Source organism: Aotus nancymaae, unplaced genomic scaffold (genome assembly GCF_030222135.1).
Source record: "Aotus nancymaae isolate 86718 unplaced genomic scaffold, 86718_ANA_hifiasm-v0.15.2.pri h1tg000012l, whole genome shotgun sequence".
Lineage (NCBI taxonomy): Eukaryota > Metazoa > Chordata > Mammalia > Primates > Aotidae > Aotus > Aotus nancymaae.
In genome coordinates, this window is record NW_026988423.1 from 40,257,734 (window position 1) to 40,281,014 (window position 23,281).

Genomic DNA, 23,281 nt, shown 5'->3' on the forward strand with positions numbered 1-23,281 from the left:
TGTAAGTTGTGCCTAGATATATCTCAAATTTCACTCTGTGGTAATGAAACAGGCATGACAGCCATAAAACCTAAATGCTGAGGAGAAACATTCTAATATTCTCCTTGTAGGCAAGTTTCAAGAAAGGTTGTATAACTTAAAGCCTTCGCTCACATGTATAGCACAATGTCTCCTGTGGGCAGTGTCCAGGCAGAAGAGGAAAGTCATATCACCTAAATGATATGCCCAGAGATACATCAAAATCCCTCCTGTTGAAAGGGCCAGCAAGGGAGTCATATCATTTCTGATTATGGTCATTTTAACTGGTGTGGTTTAGTGTTTTATTATTGATTTACATTTTTCTCATAATTAATGTTGAGCATCTTTGCATGTACTTGGCCACTTGTATGTCTTTTTTGGATAAATGTGACTTAAAGTCTTGTGCCTATTTACTAAATTGTTATTTTTTGTTATTTTGTTATACATTGTTTATCCCTTGTCATACATATATTTTGCAAATATATTTTCCCACACTGTAAGTTGTCTCTTCACTCTGTTAATTTATTTTTGCTATGTAATTTTTTATATATATATATTCTGGTAGTTTCACTTGTCTGCTTTTGCTTTTGTTGCCCATGCTTTTGAGGTCTTATTTGATATTTATTTTCCTGTCTTATTTGATAAAGAATTTCTCTATGTTTTATTGAAATAGTTTCATAAGTTTGAGTTTTAATTTAAATCTTCTATTTATTTTTAAGTTGTTTTAATATGGTAACAGGTAGGCACCTAGCTGTATTCCTCTGCATTCAAATAATCAATTTTCCTAGTACCATTCATTTAAAAGATTGTCTTTAAACAAAAAATGTGTGTTCTAAACAACTTAAGAAATACTTGGCTATAGGTTTATGAATTTATTACTGGGATCATTGGATACGTCAGTCTATGTGTTTTCTGTCAGTATCATGCAATTTTGCTTGTTATAGCTTTGCAGTATATTTTGAAGTCAGGTAGTTTGATGCTTTCAGCTTTGTTCTTTTTTTTACAGGTTTATTTTGGCTATTTAGGTGATTTTTTGGTTCCCTATAAATTTTAGGACTGTTTTTTCTATTTCTGTGAAAAAAGTGTTTTTGTAGACTTTACATTGACTCTGTAGATTGCCTTGAGTAGCATAGCCATTTTATCAATATTTTTTATAACTCAAGAACAAAAAACATCTCTCAAATATTTTATATTTTTTAGTATTTTAATCAATGTTTTATAATTTGCAGTGTAGAGAGTATTTATCTTTTAAATTAAGTTTACTGCTAGACACCTTTATTTTTTATTCTAGATGCAGAAAAAGCATTTGCAAAAATGTAACATGCCTTTGTGTTTGAAACAACTGATATGCCATAATGCTCTCCTTGAAACATAAACCTGGGAAGAGTACCATCAGGTGTACCTCAACGCAGTTAAGCCAAAATGTGACAAATCAATAGCTGATATCACACTGAACAACAAAAAAAGAAAGATTTTTATTTAAGATGTGAAACAAGACAATGATGTCTCCTTTAACCACTTTTATTCAACAGAGTACTGGAAGTCCCAGCCAGATCATTTATGCAAGAGAAAGAAATAAAAGATACCCAAATAAAAAAGGAGAAAGTCAAATTATCTCCGTTTGCCGATCACGTCTCGATAGCAAAACTTAAATACTACACTAAAAATCTTGAGAATTAATAAAGAAATTCAATAAAGTGGTAGAATACCAAATTAACATACAAAAATTAGTAGGAGCATTTTTACATGCCAAGAATAAGCCATCTCAAAAAGAAATTCAAGAAAAAATTATAACAGCTATAAAAAGTATGTCTCACTTCATTTTAAGTTCACACTTGTGGTAAGATTTAACTTTATTTTTTATCATTTGAACATTCAGTATTCTCCCATTTGTTAAAGAGACTGTTCTTTTCTCATTTTGAGTGATGGAGACAGGAGACAGTCAAGGGTCCTGGGCAAAACTCCACCTTCAAGTCTAAACCAGCCTGAAGGCTGAAAAACTGGACTGCTGGTTTCAGATGAAGCTCCCCCTTTCCTGTTTCTTTATGAATAATGCCCACCTGTGCACTTGGAAAAGGAGGTGGCGTCATGGAAATTTACCCATTTTGAGCCTGGACTCTTCAGTTGCTATGTGGTGACGTGGTGTTCATTAATCTGTGAGGTAGGGGCCTGTTAGCAAGAGTCACTCTCACTTTGCTGAGTTTTTTTTTTTCTTTCTTTTTGCCCAATAAACGTTACTCTTCACTATTCAGTGTGTCTATTAGCCTATTCATTCCTGCTCATGTGACAAGATCCTGGGTTTAGCTGAATGAATGAGAAAGTTCTATAACATTTCAGTGTCTAGATATGGAGCTTGAGGAAGGGTAAAATGTAAAGCAAAAAATTATTTTCTCTTTTGTTTGTAAGTCTTTTCATCCTTGGGCCTCTCCCGAGGGTAGAGGAAACTGTACCACCCCACCCCAACAGCCTCAGGGACATATGGAATGGACAGTTGAATCGTGGCTCCTCATCCCCATCTCCCCTGGGCTGGAAAATGTCAGGCATTCTTGGTGCCTTCACCTTCACCATCCAAGGGATCAAGTCTCATCCAACAGCAATTAAGTTTTTCTCTCTGTTGAAGAAACCCATTTGCTTGCTTAGGAATATTTTCTTTCCTGCCCTACACGTAAGCCTTTTTAAAAAATTTTCTCATTATGTCATCAGTTTACTTTTAAGCAAAATATTTTTTTTTCTTATAAAATGTTTTGCTGGGCTAGGACCCCAACAATCACTGTTTATTTTTTTTGTAGAGTTTTAATTGTGAAAGTGTATTTGTGAGGTTGGGCTTGAGCTGTGGCCGGTCTGGCATGCTTTGTATGTCATTCTCTATGACTGGTAGGAAATTTTGCTGCAGACCTCCATCTTGTTTAGTTTTTAGGAGTATGACCTGTAACCACATGGCAATGTTTTCTTTTGGTGTCATAGGTCTTACAATGGTGTCATAGGTCTAATCCTGGCTTAGGGAATGAGTCCCTTCTGGTTTCATATCAGCGTGTAACAGTTGCCATTTGCTGATTCTCTTCCCCTTCACAAACTGACTTTTAAGTTTTTTTTCCTCACAGAACCTGATAAGTTATCTTTGGTAAAATTTGAAAGCCAAAAATATTGGCTGCTTGGTACTGCTAGAGTCAGGTAATATAGAATTTAAAAGGATTTTCTTAAAAGAATGCTCAACTTAATTAAAATGGATATCCAACTTATAGCAATATTTAAAAGACCTTTATATTACGTTTTTCTCTTCTGGGATCTTCTTTTGCTGGGAGAAGTTTTTTCTCCGCCAACTGAGTTCTTTTGCTTCATGTTATCCAGTCACTCTAATGTACGCATGAGAGGCCAGTAATTCAATCAGGAAACGGCAAATAAAAAAATCTTATGGCTGTTGGGTTTTCTTCTGCCTGAATAATCATATAAGTGTTTTGTGTGTGATGTCTATAAAAAATGAGCTCTAAAAAGTTTACTTAAAGATTGACACTTTGGGAGGCCGAGGCGGGTGGATCACGAGGTCAAGAGATCGAGACCATCCTGGTTAACATGGTGAAACCCCATCTCTACTAAAAATACAAAAAATTAGCTGGGCACGGTGGTGCGTGCCTGTAATCCCAGCTACTCAGGAGGCTGAGGCAGAAGAATTGCCTGAACCCAGGAGGCAGAGGTTGCGGTGAGCCGAGATGGCGCCATTGCACTCCAGCCTGGGTAACAAGAGCGACACTCTGTCTCAAAAAAAAAAAAAAAAAAAAATTGATAAGCATTTGGATAAAATATTTTCTGAAGGGAACATAAAAGCTGTTTTAGTTCACATGACTTTAATCTTTGAGAAATAAAAACAGCTTTGAAAATAACTGGTAAAACACAAATGTCTTCAATATATGAGTACGTGGATTAAATTATGCAGGTCAGATACTAGGTTTGCTAAATGTTTTAAGGTTACAAACTGCTTTTTGTTTGTTTTTGAGAACAGTTTTACTTTGCTTCACAATTGGTAAGGCCTGAGGATATATGCAATGAACCACACCCTCAATTATACTGAAAGGGGCTGCACCTAGCACATAATTAAAACAATTTATCTGGTTTGACTTTAAAGTTAAAATTGCTAGAAGTTACCATTATAACATGTAATTGAAGCCACTGGAAGATTTACATATGAGGTGTGTAAGGAGTAAAATGTGTTTTTAATAAAAGACTATAAGAAGGCATGGAAATATACATTCTTGCCTAGGGTCAAACAATTTTTTTGAATTAGATAAGATAAAGCTAAAAGTTTAAATAAGTTGTGGAAGGACTGTAAAAATAAATCTTGCCAAAGAAATTCTGTGTATGAACATTACATTCAAAAAGGTATTATACGGGTCTTTTTTTGTAAATTGAGCACTGAAATAAAAGCACAACAAGGTATTCTTAAGGCACAAATCTGTTCTTTTGCAAAATTAGTAAATTACAAAAGGTTTTTGCTTTCTACATTTCTGAACAATCATTTTGGTTAAATAAGTAATTTATGGTAATCTGAAACTTTATAATATCAAGTGTTTTAAACCCCTAATATGTAACATTCTTCTCAAAATCAAACTTTAGTTACAAAATTGTCTTTCCTAATTTCTGGCTTTTGGATGCTAAAGAGGACTCCTGGAGTATCCACAAAAAAGGTAAACAGAATTTTATCACGTTTAGTTACATGGAATTGCCAAAATGGCGTTCACTATTCTTAGATATTTTGGTGAATAATACATGTTCCAAAGTTATATGGAATTTCTAAAATTCTAATGTCTGAAGTATATGCTTTCTTTTTTTTTTTTTTTTTTTTTTTTTTTTTTTTTTTTTGAGACGGAGTTTCGCTCTTGATACCCAGGCTGGAGCGCAATGGCGCGATCTCGGCTCACCGCAATCTCCGCCTCCTGGGTTCAGGCAATTCTCCTGCCTCAGCCTCCTGAGTAGCTGGGATTACAGGCACGCGCCACCATGCCCAGCTAATTTTTGTTTTTTTTTTGTATTAGTAGAGACGGGGTTTCACCATGTTGACCAAGATGGTCTCGATCTCTTGACCTCGTGATCCACCCGCCTCGGCCTCCCAAAGTGAAGTATATGCTTTCAACCACAATTAAGGTTGTTAAGTTACTGTAAACCACAGAAATAACCAAAAATTTTTGTCAATCATGTTTCTGACTGTAACTACCCTGAACATTTTATACACAGACAATTGCTGTCTTGTTTAGATTTTTTTCAAATAATGGCTTTTATTCAGTAATAGAACTTTAACAAGTACTCTCAAATTCAGGCTTCTGATAGCTTTGGAGCTTGTGACATTGGAATAGAGGAAAAACATACAGGACTCATGAAAATCTAAAATGTTCATGAATATCAAACAAAACAAGAGTTAACTGAATGGACTGGACTAATAGAAAACTGAAGTAATCTTTCTGACTTTTGCTTGTAACATTACTGATTCTTGTAATCAGAAATTGCCAGAGTCAAGGAAATTTATTTTGAGCTATTTACAACCTTTAATATTTGAGTAAGGTGTACTCCTGTGAACAAAATTTGGAGCATGTTTGTCTCTCTCTGCCCAGCTTCTCCAGAATTTGAAAAACAGTTATGAGTATTCTTATCTTATGGTAATACAGTTGTTTGCATCTGTGCAATAGTAATCCTTTTTTTTTTTTTTTTTTTGCAACAAAACACAGTTGGAGAAACTGGTTGTTTTACCAAGGTATTGACTGAAATGGTATGCTTCCCTTTAAGGAGAAGCTCAACTTGCCGAGCCAATCAATGCCCCTTGGAAAAACTGGCTTCATACCTCATCTACACAGTTGTTGTGCAGGGTTTCTGATCTGTGGTAAGTAAAAAATAACACTTTCTGACAGGCCCAGGAGCTCCAAGTTTATCTTGGGATCATAAGAGGAGAGAATGGCCCAAATTACAAGTATTTGATGGTACAAACCCATGGCCGGACTTGACTTGAGAAAGTCCTACCTGAAATTTCTTGTGGAACAGAGTTCCTTCAAAGCCAATGAAAAAGACCTATGTAGAAATAATTATTCTTGCTGTACCTTATGCAAGTAATCAGGCCATGTAAGACTAAAGTTTCACAAACAAGTCAGTCCTATCATGATTTGTTTTTAAGAAAAAAGACTGGATAGGAAAGATTATGTCTCAAAACTTACTATACATTTGTCATTAAATTCCAAACTCACTACAGTTTTTGCCTGCATTTTAGACCAACCCTGCTTATTCCTGTGAACCAACTAGCAGTCTTCAACTGCAGCTCAGAAGAAATAGAGATGGGTAATGTAAAAATCTAGATTAATATTCTAGTTCTGGGCAATTATCCTGCAAATTCTGCAAAGCGATGGGAATAAGGTGCCCACCCAAATCTTAGCAAGCATAACTACAGCCACTAGTTATCTAGGTGGGTCACAGACATTATTTTCTCTCCCTTGTGGAAAGAGGACTCACTTCCACAGCTTCACCTTAGCATTCAGCTCATGTAATCCCCTGAGACACATTTTTGTCCCAACCCGAATTCCAAGCTTTAAGTTGAAGTCCTAGAAAAGAATACTGAATCTGAGCAATCCAGAGGCAGATGATAATGAAGGTTAAAAGGCACAATGCAGGTGGGCATGACTAATTCCAGCTGATTAAGCCAAGCCTCCCATTTCATGGATAAAGACCATGTGAGTATCCATAGAATAAATGAGGTCTATTGAACTCCTAGTGACAGCAGGGGAGATAGCACATATATGGGTAAAAGCAGATATTTCTGCTCCCCAACAGGCCTCCCTGTTAACATGGGTGGCACCCTGTCACAATCACTGGGACTCAGGGATACAAGCATGGAAGGAAGAATACATTCTTCCATCTCTCAACATAGCCTGGGTATTTGCTAGGAAGAGAAAGCAGCCAAGGACACCTGCTGCACTCCCTCTCGGTGAGTAGCCATTCATCTTCAGTCTATACCCCTTTCAAATGCATTCTGAACTATTGGACTTGTTTGAAAAAAACTGCTTACTTTTTTCCTTTTTTCTCCTCTGTTCTCTCTTTACAGATAGCTAATCATGTCTCCATACTATAAGACACTCTCCTTGGATGCATCCTCCAAGGTTGAGAGATAATTTCCCAAACCTTAGACTGGTTGGCTTAGGATCGAACTCAGAGGAAAAGAACCCAGAAGGCCGATGTGCTGGCAAAGGATAAAAGGTGCTGTTGCTGTTTTTATTCCAATTGGGCTCCCTCTCCCTATGAAACTGGTAAAATGCCTTGGAATTTTGCAACTGTCCTTGCCACCTTCCCCTTGTTTCATTTCAATACTTATTTTTTTATAACCCAGTTCGATTCTTCTTACTTGCAGGCTACCAGACTTCAAATAGTCATGCAACCAGAGCCTCGGACAATGGCCCTTTTACTGGGGACACATAGGCCTCTTAGAGATCTGACTGCCATTTTTCCAAAACAGTGTCCCCTGTCAGCAAGAAGCACGTAAAAGTAGGTTTGGTCAATTTGGTCCTCATCCTTATCCTTATTCTAACAGCAGTTAGATGTACTTCTTTAGAGGGGGAAATAACAGAGTGAGGAAACAGCTAAGGGTCCTGGGCGAAACCTTGCCTTCAAGTCTTAAACAGCCTGAAGGCTGAAAAACCAGACTACTGGTCCCAGATAAAGTCTGCCTTTTCCCATCTGATTCTGAATAATGTGCACCTGAAAACTGGGGGAAGGGAGTGGAGCCATAGCCTGGCCTCTTCAATTCCTTTGTGATCCTCTGTTATCAGTCTGGGAGGTGGGGGCCTGTAAACAGGACTCCAACCCACTTTGTTGAAATTTTTTTTTTTTTTTAACTGAATCAACTCTATTCATTCTTCAGAGTGTCCCTGAGCCTAATCTTTCTAGTCATGTGACAAGAACCCAATTTTGCTGAAGTAAAGAGAAAGTTCTGCAACATGAGGATTTGGAACTCTCATTTAAGCTAAGTATATGCATGTGGGTTTCTTTCTGGTTTCTCTTATCTGTTTCAACATTCATTTTTGTCTTTATGCTAGCATGTTTTGATTACTGTAACTTTGCAATATGTTTTGAAATAAAAATTATAGCTCTGGCTTTATTTTTTTTTTTCCCAGGTGGTTTGGCTACTTGTGATTTTTGAGTGTTTATAAAAATTATAGGGCAATATTTGGTGCCTCACTTCTGTAATCCCAGAACTTTGGAAAGTGGATTGCTTGAGCACAGAAGTTTGAGACCAGCCTGGGCAATATGGTGAAACCCTGTATCTACAAAAAAATATAAAAACTTGCTGAGTATGGTGGCATAGACCTGCAGTTCCATCTACTTGTAAATTTGAGGATCAATTGAGCTTGAGAGGTCAAAGCTACAGTGAGCCATGATTATGACACTGCACTCCAGCCTGGGTGACACAGCTAAATATTGACTCAAACACTGTGGAATATTTTAGTACTTCTGCAAAAAGTACCATTGGCTTTTTAAAAGAGATCTCATTGATCTGTAGATCATTTCGAATACCATTAACATCTAAAGAATCTGTCCAGTTTTCACATATAAGCAGAAATGCTAGTTTTCTTCTGGTTTTTAACATATTTTATTATAGTCAGAAATAATACTTTTGTGAATACCATCTGTTTAAATATGCTAAAACTTGCAACCTAGCTTAGTAGTGTGCCTATCTTAGAGAAAGTGCCATATGTAAGCTGGGCACAGTGGCTCACGCCTGCAATCCCAGCACTTTGGGAGGCTGAGGCGGGCAGATCACGAAGTCTAGAAATTGAGACCATCCTGGCCAACATGGTGAAACCCCATCTCCACAAAAAAAGAAAACATGCCATATGTAATTACAAATATTATCTATTATGCTATTGCAGGATGAAATGTTTTGTAGATTATCCTTTTATTTGTCTGTATATTTGTCATTTTCTTTTTATTTGCACTTTTATTAATTTCATTTTTATTAAATTCTGTCAAATGTTCTCCAATTTGTATTTTGTTTGTAACATTTTTTTATTCATATCCCTGCATATTTTTATTTTCTCATTCTTAAAATTTTAACTTAATTGTAAATTATTTTCTCTTAATTTTGCTGTATTATCATTTATTTTTACTGATATTACATTTCTCCTTAGTTTTCTATTTTCAGTTTAACCTTATTTTTCAATTACTTTATTTTTAATTTTTTTTTGACTTTATTTTTCTATTTTAAATTGGCCCAGCCATAGTGATCAAGACTCTTGTTTGTTGAGGCTCTCTGGCAGCCACTCTAACCCAAGGAGTCTCCAATCCAGGGTACTGTCAGGGCCTCCTAGTAGGACTGCTAAGATCCCTGGGCAGATATTTCATTGTTACAGGCCCATCTAGCATTCAGTGTCATGGGCCATTTCTGCTGCTTTCAGAAGGCCCCTGCAAGCCTCAGTGTTGCTAGGCCAAGGTCCTGACTGCCTCTTTGTGTCCTGATGGATTCCCCACACAAAATCGAAGATACCAACTCTTCTTTCCCAGGGCAAACTCCACAACCACTTCATTCCATCAGGGCATGTCTGGACCATATGTGTCTTTTTGTTGTTAAAACATAAAAAATACTCGTTTTTGACAGTGTCTTGCTGTGTCACCTAGGCTGCAGTGCAATGGCACAATATCAGCTCAGTGCAACCTCTGGCTCCTAGGTTCAAGTGATTCTCCTGCCTCAGCCTCCCAAGTAGCTGGAATTACAGGTACCCGCCACCACGTGCTTTTCCCCCCCCATTTTTAGTACAGACAGGGTTTCACCATGTTTTCCAGGCTGGTTTTGAACTCCTGACCTCAAGCGATCCACCCACCTCAGCCTTCCAAAGTGCTGGGATTACAGGTGTGAGCCACCATGTGGGGCCAAAAAGTATGTATGTTTTTAAACTTGACATATAATTGTGAAAATATCAGTTTTATGGGTAGATATACATGCAAATATGTACAAAAATGCTAATGATATGAGATGAACATTTCTCCACTTTAATGATTTCATGGAGTTGCTATTTTCCTTTTCCAGTCTTTATCAATGTTCAATGGGAAAATCCTCAGTGAAGACACCTCAGTATGATAGAAAAAATGTTGTGCGATCAGTCATTAACATATGCACAGTGAAATTTAATTTGGAGTTCTCACAGCTAGGATTAAAAACTCTTGGTGGTAAACTCACATGATGAGGAGCTACAGTATGCTGTCCTCTTCTGCATATTTGTCCACCACCACAGTTGTTTGAACTCGCCGAGGGAAAAAGTGGGAAATTGTTTTCCTCAGACCCACTCATCTCACTTTCATGGGTTTTCTGGTTGTGCACTGTCCAGTTTGCTTAGAAGCTCACGATCACAGAGGTCATATGTGTCAAGAGAAAGTTTTGTTCCACCAGGATTAAGTGAAGATGTTTAACTCCCAGGGCCCACGGTTTCTCCAGAGGCAGGATGGAGCTCAAAACCTATTACTGAAGCCAGAAAGTGATGACAGAAGTTGGGGCTGCACACAGGAGAAGAATGCTCCTTTTTGCTTTCCAAGTGGTCACCACCTATTCTGGCATTCATCTTGCTTCAGAAAACAATTTCTTGTTCATCTTTCTTAGTATTTCACTGATTGTACATCTAAGGAAGAGGCCTGGATGAAAAGTGGTAAAGAGAACAACTGCATCTTTCTACAGCATGCCTTGGTGAGTTTTGAAGCATACTGAGCAGAACCTGAAATCCTTCTTTACTATGGGGTAAGTTGTGTCAAATTCCATTTCCAAGAAAATGGTACCAGGTTAAAGATGTCAAAAACAGACTAAGAACCAGTGAATGAGATAGGGAGTTCTACTGGAGACTTACATAGAGCAGAGAAAGTCCAGTGTCAATGGGGTTAGGATAACCACGTCCACTTACAAAAAGCATGCAGTTTGTACAGCATTTAATGTAGCACTTGTTTTCTGACCCTTTCACCTGTCAGCCTTCCTTTAACAAAAAAGGAAGGGCTTCAATCCCGTGTGGCCTGTGTCCCATACCACAGGATGGGACAGACCAGGATCTCAGATATTGTCCACCGATAAAGAATAATCTCCAGGTTGGCCACTAGATTTTTTAGCTTGGAAGTGGAGGTTCTTCCTGGGACAGTAGATTTGAAAAGATTTTGCTTTTTCTTGAATTGTTGGGTTGACAGTTTATCTAAAGGGCCTGATATGTGTGCATATTGCTGGTACAGTTGTCTTAGGTAATGAGATGGCTTCTTAGTTGGTAGGGTCTGTTCCTGTTCCGGGTGTGACTGGGTGTGTATAGGCTGCTGAGATGCCCGTTCTCCAGATTTTCATTGGACCATGATATCCTGGGACCCCAGTTTCACTATTTTCCAAGATGGGACATGCAGGACCAGACCCTGAAATTGTGGTTCAAGGTGACCAGGCTGAGGCTGCCCTTTAAAAGACAGAACTGCCAGGTCTGTGCCTTATTTTCCTTGTCATTTTAACCTATCTTTTGGCATGGAGACCAGAGAAGAGTCTGGGTATGACAGCCCTCCACCTAGAACTGGTATTATTTAGACATAACTCTTAAGTGTCAAGGTAGGTTGAGAGAGCTCTCTTTCTGACACCGCCTGAGTAGACTAGAGCACTGTGACCCTTAATGCTTGGCTCATGCAGTCTTCAGAGGAATCTCAAAAACCATAGGATGTGTGGGTTAGAGAAAGAGCTGGCACAAATGACAAGTTGCAGGTGAAATAATTTGAGGCAGGAATAGAATGGGACCTGCTTGGAACAGTACACACACTGCCTGGCTGCAGCTTAACAGTCAAGTCAGTTCTCTAATTTGGACCTTGTGCCATGGAATTAATTGGCCCACTTCAGCTCTGCTTGGGTGAACTCTGGTTCTAGAACCAAATGTGCATTCTGGATTCTGGAATTCCATTTGGGTTTCACAGTGGAGTGAGGAGACGCAGGTGGGCCCACAAAAGTGATCGTGGGTGGGGTTACCACACAAGACGGGTTGCTTCTGTGCCTACTCACAAGAGAGGGATCTTGTTCTACAAGGCAAGCTCAGGGAGGTCTGAGGCTTATGGAAGCCAGTGAAGATAAAAGGTGATGCTTAAGCCCAGTGCTTTGCCCTTCTTGGCTTGTGGCTCTGGGGGCTCAATTTGTTCATCAAAAAAAAAAAAAAAAAAAAAAAAAAAAAAGGAAGGGCCATGAAAGCCCTTCAGTGACTGCTCACCCCACTTTTACCTGGCTACTGCACAGCACCCACCCTGCAGCTCCAGGTACAAGCCTGTGCTTCAAAAGGCTGGGGATCTCTGGACTGAGTTCAGGGTCCTGAGAGGGCTCACCCCTCAGGGACTCTTCATTCCTACCCCTCTGTGTCCATCTGACAGCTCAGCATGTCTGCTGTATGCCACTCTTATTGCCTCCTCTTGCCAAGCCCATGTCTCTCCAGGTTGACTAGGGGCACATGCTCATTGAAGCCCTGGTGTCCTGTCCATCCTTCCTCCAGTGCAAACCCTCAGGCAGGGGCCACTCAGGTTTCCTCCTAGAATGTGATCTCAGGAGATTACAGCAGCACATTCTGCTCTAACTTATTGACTAGTTCATCAGTAAGTCACTTAATGTGCCAAGATGGGCTTGGGCCTTGACTCTCTTGATCTCCTTCCTCTAGTGGGGCTGCATTGGGGGAGAGGGGTGCCATCTGCTTTCTTTGTGAAAAAAGATAGCAGGTGAGGCAGGACTCGAGGGCCGGGGACAGGACAGAGCACCTAGGCTGGCCTCCTCAAGACCCCGTGAGACCCCTGCAGGCAGGAGGCCTCACTGAAACTCCAGGACCACTTTTTAGGATGGTGCCCATAGCCCCTTCCTCGACTTCCAAGAAGAGCCCACTCTTTCTGCAACCTGCACCACCGTCTTCTGCTTCATTTCCATTAGATGTTCTCCTGAAAGAAATACCTAGGGAACCCTGGGCCTGTGCTGGAGTCTAAGTGGCAAAATCAGTAAAAGAGTCTCAAGAGGACAGTTAACGGTATTTTCTGCACATTACTACTTCAGGGTTCCTTTTGCCCAAAAAAGTGTAAAAACAATTATTAAGATTTTTATGCTTTATATCATTTTAATTAGGGCATCATACAAACCATTTATTTTTATGCCAATCATTGAATTTTGTTTTGTTCTTTGTTCAAATTGTTACCTGTTTTAGAGGCAAAATCTTAAAAAAAAGTGACACAAATATTAACAAATGAAAGCAATCTATTTAAAATGTAATTAAATTTCTTAGTAAGTAAACTTACTTTATATTACTTGTATGAATTATTTTACATCTTATCCTCAATCTTAAAAAAATTTAGCTAGGTATGCAATTCAAATTTGACAGAATTTTTAAATAGGCAACTTAAAAACATTGTATTGGATATGTTGGGTAATGTAATTCTCAAATATCTTAGAGATCAACACAATTGATGTTCACAGTATCTATGAAAGAGATATTATGAACATGCTTTTATAGTTGCCAAAAATTTAGGAGAAAAAAATACACTGGCTGAATTACCTATAAAAACTAAAACATTCATTTACTTGTTTTTTATCTTTCAGTATTTGATAATGAACAGATTTTAAGGCATTCAGAATCTGCTTCAATATAGAAATAAGGCCAAGCAGTTCTTGTGAATCATTAAGAATATACAGAACAAGCCTATCATTTATATTTTTTAAATCTCCTGATTTATAGTCCAAAAAAATACAAATCTTACTGGGTTTTACTACTACTGGCAGACGCCGGGTACTCTTAGGGCCTGATGCAACATACCACTCTTTCCATATCACCCAACTGCCCAAAATCTACCCAGAATTGAAGGCGGATCCTGCCAGTTTCTAAGAAGCCAGCCTTGACACACACCAAGTTTTTATTTAGGCTTGTTTCCCACTTTGACCTTCCAGCAATGTCTGCCAGAACTACACTTCTCACAGCCTAGGACAATAGGCAGAAATAAAACCTCCTTGGGTTGTAACAAATGACTGGTTTTATTCTTCCATATCACCCAGCTTTTCTATCCTCAGAGACAGTACAGAAGTTGAAGATGTGCTGTGTCAAGATCTAGAATCAAGGCTGGGTGCAGTGGCTTATGTCTGTATTCCTAGCAATTTGGGAGGCCAAGGTGGGTAGGATCACGAGGTCCGGAGATCAAGACCATCCCAGCTAACACAGTGCAACCCTGTCTCTACTAAAAATACAAAAATTAGCCGGGTGTGGTGGCAGGCACCTGAAGTCTGCTGAGGCAGGAGAATCGCTTGAACCTAGGAGGCGGAGGTTGCAGTAAGCCAAGATTGTGTCACTGCACTCCAGCCTGGGTGACAGAGATTCCATCAAAAAAAACAAAAATCTAGAAAATGGCTTGATAATTCTGTCTAAGCCAGAATATAGAGCAGGAAGACTAAAACCATATTTTGTTACTCTAAATGAAAAGAGTTCAAGGAATTTTACATTTCGATATCTGTGGTGCACTTTCTTAACATATGTCAGCAATTCCAGGTTAGACTGCACAGCCTTGCTCTCTACCTCTCAGTATATGTTTAATTGTAGAAAAATCATCTGAAAATTATACAAGGTTTTCACTTACTCTTGCTAGAATGTTCATCTCTTCATCTGGTTTCAATTGTGAGAGTTAACTATGCAGCACAGGTACAATTATGCTCTCTTCATATGCAGAATTAATTTCATTTCTTCACCACAGGTATTTTCAATTTTTCACCTGAGACCACAGATTAATTTCAAAAACAGTATTTCTAATTATGTAGCTTCTATTACATAGCTAATACTGTCTTTACTTCATATATATGCCAAAAAGAACTAATGACTTTTTAAATGTTCAACTGTTTACTTGAATAAATTGATCTAATAAATTTAATACTCAATTATGTCAATTTTATAAAGTAAACAATAACTGAATGAAAATTGGATTACACAGCATTCTCTAATTGAAACAAAATATTAAACATACGAAATAACATGCACTGAAATTATTCAAGTGTGAAAATTATTTTGTGAATATCATTAAACTATCACTTTCATAATCTGAGGGATTATACAAAATGCTTTATAAAATTAGACAAAAATAAAATTATTATGTCTATGGTGAGAAACAGGCAAACAAACAACAACAAAAAAGAGAATTTACACAAGATGACTCTAAGCCAGGAGCAATAACATTTCAGTTAAGTGAACTTAATAGATTTGCTTTCAAAATATCTGAAGTTTCTGGTTTGCTGCTAAGTTATCAACACTTGTAAAATTGTTTTATTCTAATATTTTTCTTCTCAAAGTAGGCATACAACTATAAACAAATATGATTACTTTCTTTATAAATCTGTTATACCTAAAGTTTACTTTACAGTGATACATGTTATTTAAATCCATGTAAATCAAAACTAAAAATCTGTGTGTGTTTAGCAAAGTTATATGTTCAACAAAAGATAAAATTTTGTAAACAGTTGTTCAGAATTCAGAAACACAGCTCCATTATACTCATATAATCTTCATTACAACCACCATAATCACCTGTAGTTACAAGGAAAACAAAAATATAAGTTGTAGAAACCATATTTTCCAAATTATTTTAAGTTAAAGACCTCTGACAAAGGAATCAGGAGAGAGGTTATTTCCACTGTCACCCAATAGTATATTGTTACCATCTGTTATCTACAATCTTGGGTAAGTTGGGATAAGTTAGCATCAGTGGCAAGATACACATTCAATGTAAAATAGCCTTAACACAATAATTTTAGTTTATGAAAAATTAAGTTAACACATTGCATTAAAAAGGCATTTGGAACTTCACTGTATTTTAGTTACCTTAATTTGCAAATGGTAAAGCAAATTTCCTTCTAAAATTCAAATTCTCTTACTATGCAGAATATTACCCTGATCACTTACCACACTCCTCTCATCCTGTCATTTATGATACTGTTGTAAACTAACCACTAAGTGGCCTTTCCACTTATAATTTCTTCACGTATCTTAGATTTCAGTTTTCTTACTCTTCCATGGAAGGGTATAAAACTTTGTCCATTTAATCTAGAAGAACCTCTCATTAACTCTGATGTGGCAACCATTGACCATATTCTTTCACATAAATTCTAGAAATGAAGATACAGCATTAAATGTAAGAGTTAAATTACATCAATATTTGCTTTTGAAAATGTATTAAATTATTTTAATATAAAAAAGTAGGTTCCTTTTACAAGAAAGTGATCAAAATTGCTGACTAGAAGCAGCTAGACTATGTAGTTCTCATAGAGAGGAATGCAAGGTATGCATAAATACAGCACCTTCAACTAAAACATCCAGGTACTTGCATTTGGACTAATCAAAGAAGCAACTTAGGGAGAATAGAGTAAAGCAAGGCAGAACAATGGGCCACCCGGGAACATGGAACCAATGGAACCTCCCCACCCAGTAAAGTAGTGAGTGCATGTGTGACCCTGGGAACCCATAATTCTCCCATAGATCTTTGCAACCCTCAAGTGAGGAGATAACCTCATGAACCCACTTCACCAAGGCCTTCAGTTTAACACACACAGCTTCATGGAGTCTCAGCAAAGAAGCTGCTCAGGCCTGTGCAGCGATTCAAGAGCCTTAGATACTCTGGCTTCCCAGAAAAAGTAGCTGCAACTCCAGCACAGCAGGTTACAACCCTGTACATATCCATAGGAAAGAGGTGGGATCCAGGGGTCTGAGCAGTGACGGTCTGTAGGACCCACTTCCACAGTGAACTACTGGCTTAGAATTCCAGTCAACCATTGGCAGCAGCACTGCACCTCCCTGAAATGGAGCTACCAAAAAAAGAAGTGGGCCACCATCTTTGCTGCTTCGGCAACTTAGCCATTCCAGCCTTCAGGCTTTAAAGAGCCCAAGCTGGGGGCAGAAAGGGCTCTCCCAGCACAGTACAGGTGCTCTAAAAAGACATGACCAAGCTGTCTGTTAAAGCAAATCCCCAGTCCTGTTCCTCCTCACTGGAGAGGACTTCCCAACCAGGGTCTCTAGCTCCCACCACCAGTGCTCTTTGGTTGATAAAATTTTGAAATCTCTTTGGGATATAGTTCCTAGAGGGAAGAGCAAGCTGCCATTTTTGCTGTTTGTGTGACTTAGCTGTTCCAACCTTCTGGCTTTAGAGCATCCAAATAAACGGAAGGTGGACAGCAATGCCGTCCTTTAAAGATATGGTTAGACTGCTTTCTTAAGTAGGTCCCCAGTTATGTTCTCCTCACTGGGTAAGACCTTTCAACAGGGGTTTCCAGCTACCTCCTACAGGTGCTTTCGGGCTGGAAACAGGTCTATGCCTCCCTGGGATAGAGCTCCCAGAGAAAAAGGAAGGCTGCCATTGTTGCTGTTTTGCAGCATTCACTGGTGATGACCTCAGGCACTGGAAAATCTGAGGTGACTACAAACTGCAGTGGAGAACAGCATACTGCAGCAGCCCTTCAGAAAAGTGGCCAGACTTACATGAGTGTCTGTTCTCATATATTCTCACTGAGCAGGTTCTCCAGGCCTAGGCCAGTAGCCAATCATTGCCAGAGCTACTGAGCCAGAAGCAACTTAGCAGCTCCGGGGACAGAGCCTCCAGGAGAAACTGAAAATACTTCTGCCACTGCCCCTATAGAACTGTCCTTGCTACCATCAGACTAATAAAAAATCCAAAACACTAAGTGCCTTATTCATACCTCAAGCAAGTTTACCCAAGGAGAGGAGGAGGCCCATCCATCCTCCATGGATCCCACAAATTACCCACTACTCATTACCAAACAGTGAACCCCTAACTCGGAACAAAGCACAGATCCTCAATCCTGGGCTGACTGCAGAGAGATTGCTGCAGCCCCCAGATGACAAACAAAGAGGTGGAGCAGCAACCAGCTCATATGGTGCCCACAGGGTTCAGTGCAAGAGCATCTGTAGTAAACTGTGACCAGTGATGGCCATTTCTCTAGGTTCAACTTTGTCCCATAAGAGACTTTAGCCCTAGGGGAACTGCTGGACCTAATTTCTGCAAGATGGTTTTGCAAATCAGAAAAAGCTGGTCCAACTGAGCACTGTTTGGTCTGCTGGCCTCTCCCAGAGACCCAGTGTGGCCACAGATGCTTACTAGGGCAGTCTCAGGTACCTTGAGAGCCCATACCACAGCATCTGCACTGATGGACCATGCCTGACCCATGAAGAGCTCCAGCAAGTCAGCCCCTATGACTGCACCAGCCCACGTTTCTTCCCCATACTGCAGCATTCTCCAAGACCATGGCACCTCCTCATGTTACTTTCCTGGCACATGTTTACAAAGGAGGGTTTGGCTTTGCTTGCCCCACCAGCAAATGGGAACACAGTATGCCCCTGCCAATCACAGCAACTGCCATTATAGATGAAGCTTTGGTGAGCAGAGAGGAAGTCCCACCCCTGCCTTTGTGCTAACACTGTGTGGAGAACAGCGTATCTTCTCACACACTGAACAATCATTCCTTCTTGGGGGGCACAGAGAAGGTATCAAAACCTTCACTGGCCAGCATCCTGTCCCCAGCACCTTTAGTGCAACAGCACACAGTCTCCAGCAGGTACCTCCCCCCACTCCCCTCCCAGCGGCTTTGCATCTGCCACTGAGGAGAATGCCCAAAGACAGGCAGAAACCCCATATCCACCTGTGCTCTACCGCAACTGTGGTACCTTAGTCCCAGAGTGGCAGACTCCAAATCTCAAGGAATCAGAGAACACAGTTGGGGCTCAATACACGTCCCCCATAAATAAAGTATACAGCCTCTGAGTTGTGAGCTGAGCATTGGTCGCCCCACACCATGGCCACCACCACCACCACAAAAACAAAACAAAACAAAAAAATCCTCCCAAGAACAAAACCTGTCAGCTGAATCCACTTTGTACCACAAATACCCAAGACAATCAAATAGGATTAAAAAAACCCAAACCCCAAAGGTCAGCAACCTCAAAGATATTCCTGCAAAGACAAAATTAGTGCAAAAATGTTGAAAACACAAAAAGCCAGAATGATTTCTTTCATCCAAATGACCAAATTACGTTTCCGGCAAGGCCTAAGATGACAGAAGTAGAATTCAGAATATGAATAGAAACAAACTTCAATGAGCTACAAAAGTTGCAACTCAATGTAAGGAAGGGAGAAAAAAATTACAGAAATGGACAGAAAAAAAACAGCCAGTCTGGAGAAAAATGTGGCCAACCTGATAGAGCTGAAAAACACAATACAAAAACTTTATAATGTAATCACAAGTATTAACAGCAGAATAGGCCAAGCAGAGGAAAGAATCTCAGAGCTTGAAAACTTACTTTCTGAAATAAGACAGACAACAATAGTGAAAAATAAATAGATAAAGAGGAATGAATGAAACCTCTAAAAAATATGGGATTATATAAAGAAACCAAATCTGATTAAAGAGAGTGCCTGAAAGCAATGGGGAGAATAAAAACAACTTGAAATACTATTTGAGGATATCATCAATGAGAACTTCCCCAACCTAGATAGAGAGGCCAATGTTCAAATGCAGGAAATGTGGAGAACCCCTAACCCTAACCAACGAGAAGGTCATCCCCAAGACATAATCATGAGATTCTCCAAAGTCAAAATGAAAAAATATATATATGTTAAAGGCAGATAGAGAGACCAGGTCACCTCTAAAAAAAAAAGGCCCATCAAACAACAAACCTTTCAGCTGAAATCAGTTCCAACCCAGAATTTCATAACCAGCCAAAGCTTCACAAGTAAAAAATAAATATGATCCTATTCAGGCAAGCAAATGCTGAGGAAATCTGTTACCCTAAGACCTGCTTTACAGGAGCTTCTGAAGAAAGCACTAAATGAGAAAAAGACTATTACCAGTCACTACAAAAACACACTAAAGTACACAAACCACTGACATTAGTACAAGGCAACAACATATACAAATGTGTAAAATAGCCAGGTTAAGATCATAATGACAAAATCAAATCCACACATATGAATACTAACCTTAAATGTAAATGGACTAAGTGCCCCAATTAAATAACAGAGTAGCAAGCTGAATAAAGAATCAAGATCTACTGGTATGCTGTAATTGAGACACCCATCTTAAATAAGTTCAAAATAAAGGGAAAAAGAAAAATCTGCTAAGCAAATAGAAAATGGAAAAAAAGGAGGGGTCACAATTCTAGTTTCTGAAAACACAGACTTTAAATCAACATAAATTAGAAAAAGGAAAAAAAAAAAGACAAGGGCATTGCATAATAGTAAAGGGCTACATATGCACCCAACACAAAAGCACTCACGTTATGAAGCAAGTTCTTAAGAGATCCTCCAAGATAGTAAATGTTCTTCAACAGATTTTACATTTATATTAAATCTCTGATGTTGAACACAATATAATGACTTGTTAAAGACTTTTCCACATTTTTAACACTTGTGGAGCTTCTCTCTAGTATGAATTCTCTTATGTCTAATGAGGTGTGAGAACCAGCTCGATGCCTTGCCACATTCTTCACATTTGTAGGGTTTCTCTCCAGTGTGAATTCTCTTATGATTAGTAAGGTCTGAGAAGCACTTAAAAGTTTTGCCACATTCTTCACATTTGTAAGGTCTCTCTTCCATATGAATTCTCTTGTGGTTAATAAGCGTTGAGGAGCGGGTAAAGGCTTTGCCACATTCTTCACAGATGTAGGGTTTCTCTCCAGTATGAATTCTCTTATGTTTACTCAGGGCCGAGAACCACTTAAAAGATTTTCCACATTCATTACATGTGTAGGGTTTCTCTCCAGTATGAATAATCTTATGTTTAGCAAGGTCTGAGAACCACCTATAGGATTTGTTACATTCTTCACATTTGTAGGGTTTCTCTCCAGTATGAATTCTCTTATGATTAGTAAGGTCTGAGAAGCACTTAAAGCCTTTGCCACATTCTTCACATTTGTAGGGTCTGTCTCCAGTATGATTTCTCTTGTGTTTAATAAGGGTTGAGGAGCAGGTAAAGGTTTTGCCACATTCCTCACATTGGTAGGGTTTCTCCCCAGTATGAACTCTCTTATGTTCAGTAAGGTTTGAAAACTTTTTAAAGGCTTTGCCACATTCTTCACATTTGTAAGGTCTCTCTTCCATATGAATTATCTTGTGGTTAATAAGCGTTGAGGAGCAGGTAAAGGCTTTGCCACATTCTTCACAGATGTAGGGTTTCTTTCCAGTATGAATTATCTTATGTTTACTCAGGGCCGAGAACCACTTAAAAGATTTTCCACATTCCTCACATTTGTAGGGTTTCTCCCCAGTATGAACTCGCTTATGTTCAGTAAGGTTTGAAAACTTTTTAAAGGCTTTGCCACATTCTTCACATTTGTAGCATCTCTCTGCAGTATGAATTCTCTTATTTCTAGTAAAATCTGAGAACAACCTATAGTCCTTGCCCCATTCTTCACATTTGTAGTATTTCTCTCTGCTAAAAATTTTCTTACGTTCAGTGAAGATTGAGTACAACTCAAAAGCTTTGCCACATTTATTATACTGACAGGTTTTCCTATGGGTAGTTGGCAAACATTGATGAAGGCCATTATAACTGTTTTTCTGTCCCTTGCAATTAGCCACACTTTGGTAGTTTTCCTTTAAATGTAAATTATTAAGGTCACAGCTTCTATATTTTCTCAGAATCACTTTTTGAAATGAATCTTTTATGTCGTGCTCCGGCAATATCTCTGCAGTAAAATGAAAAGAGCTAGCTGGGGGAAAAAAAAAAGAACAATAAAATTTCTCCCTTATTAGACTCAGGCACATACACTTTACAAATATAAAATTATACAAAACACATTTACAAGGTGACACAATAAAATACCTCAGGTTCTAATTCCTTTATAGACATATAAACTTAACAGAAATATACCGACCAAAATACCTTTGTGATAAGTCTAAGAACCAGTAAAGCATTTACAGCACCCCAAATGAGCAAACTGCCAAGAATCATATAAAAGTGTAATAAAAATATTTCATATTTACCCACCACAGCCATTCTTCATCCCATGATGACTTTAAATAGACTCCCAACTCCTGTAATCCCCCTCCAAAAATAAATAAAATAGTGCCACGTGTCCATGCTTCTGACTTTTTGAGATCTTACCAAAGATTAATTCCTATATTCCATGACAGTGTTGAAAGGAAAAGTAGTATACTTTGACAGTTTTGGACAGTTGAGACCAAAGGTAAATGACCATTACAAGAAAAGAAACACTTCAGTATCATAGACAGATAATGGGTACAGCAAGAGACTACAGTACCTCAATAAGAAACATGGGGAATGGCCAGGAGTGGTGCTTCATGCCAGTAATCCCAGTACTTTGGGAGGCTGAGGCGGGCAGATCACCTGAGGTCAGAAGTTTAAGACCAGCCAGATCAACATGGTAAAATCTCATCTCTAATAAAAATACAAAAATTATCCAGGTATGGTGCCAGGCACCTGTAATCCCAACTACTCTGGAGGCTGAGGCAGAAGAATTGTTTGAACCTGGGAGGTGGAGGTTGTGCTGAGCCAAGAACACGCCATTGCACTCCAGTCTGGGCAACAAGACTGAATCAAAAAAAAAAAAAAAGAATTTTAAAAAATGGGGAATCTTTTTTAACTAAAAAACACACAAGCCCAGAAAAAACATCCATAGAACAAGCTTGAGAGACTCCAAGAATCTCTAGTCTAAAAAATTGGTATCATATTCCCCCAGAGAAGAGCCACTTAAAAATTGACATGTGGTTTTTTATTATACAAATTGCAACCTAAGATTACAACATATACAAAACATCAAGATAATATGGTTCAAAGATAAAAAGGGCTATCTAGAAATTATAAAAAAAAGATGTAGGCCGGGCGCGGTGGCTCATGCCTGTAATCCAAGCACTTTGGGAGGCCGAGGCGGGTGGATCACGAGGTCAAGAGATCGAGACCATCTTGGTCAACATGGTGAAACCCCGTCTTTACTAAAAATACAAAAAATTAGCTGGGTATGGAGGCGCATGCCTGTAATCCCAGCTACTCAGGAGGCTGAGGCAGGAGAACTGCCTGAACCCAGGAGGCAGAGGTTGCAGTGAGCCGAGATTGCGCCATTGCACTCGAGCCTGGGTAACGAGCGAAACTCCGTCTCCAAAAAAAAAAGATGTAAAAATTACCTACGACAATCTGAATTAAAGTCTAGATCTATTAAAATCCTAAAAAACCAAAATTGGCATCTCAATAATGCTCAATGAGTAAAATGGAAAT

At 38.9% G+C, this 23,281-nt stretch overlaps 1 protein-coding gene and 1 pseudogene across 5 annotated transcripts in view; both read right to left on the reverse strand.

Moving 5' to 3' along the window:
- Positions 1–1,469: 1,469 nt before the first annotated feature.
- Positions 1,470–18,285, reverse strand: LOC105715024 (tripartite motif-containing protein 60-like; annotated as a pseudogene).
- The window catches only part of LOC105714964 (zinc finger protein 736-like), a 55,614-nt gene continuing 37,164 nt past the window's right edge, over positions 4,832–23,281 (reverse strand). For all 5 annotated transcript variants that reach the window (XM_064375599.1, XM_064375597.1, XM_064375595.1 and 2 more), the window contains one exon: positions 4,832–21,758. In XM_064375599.1, coding sequence (XP_064231669.1) covers positions 20,449–21,758 — 1,310 coding nt within the window. In that variant the 3' untranslated portion in view covers positions 4,832–20,448. The remainder of the gene's footprint in view (positions 21,759–23,281) is intronic.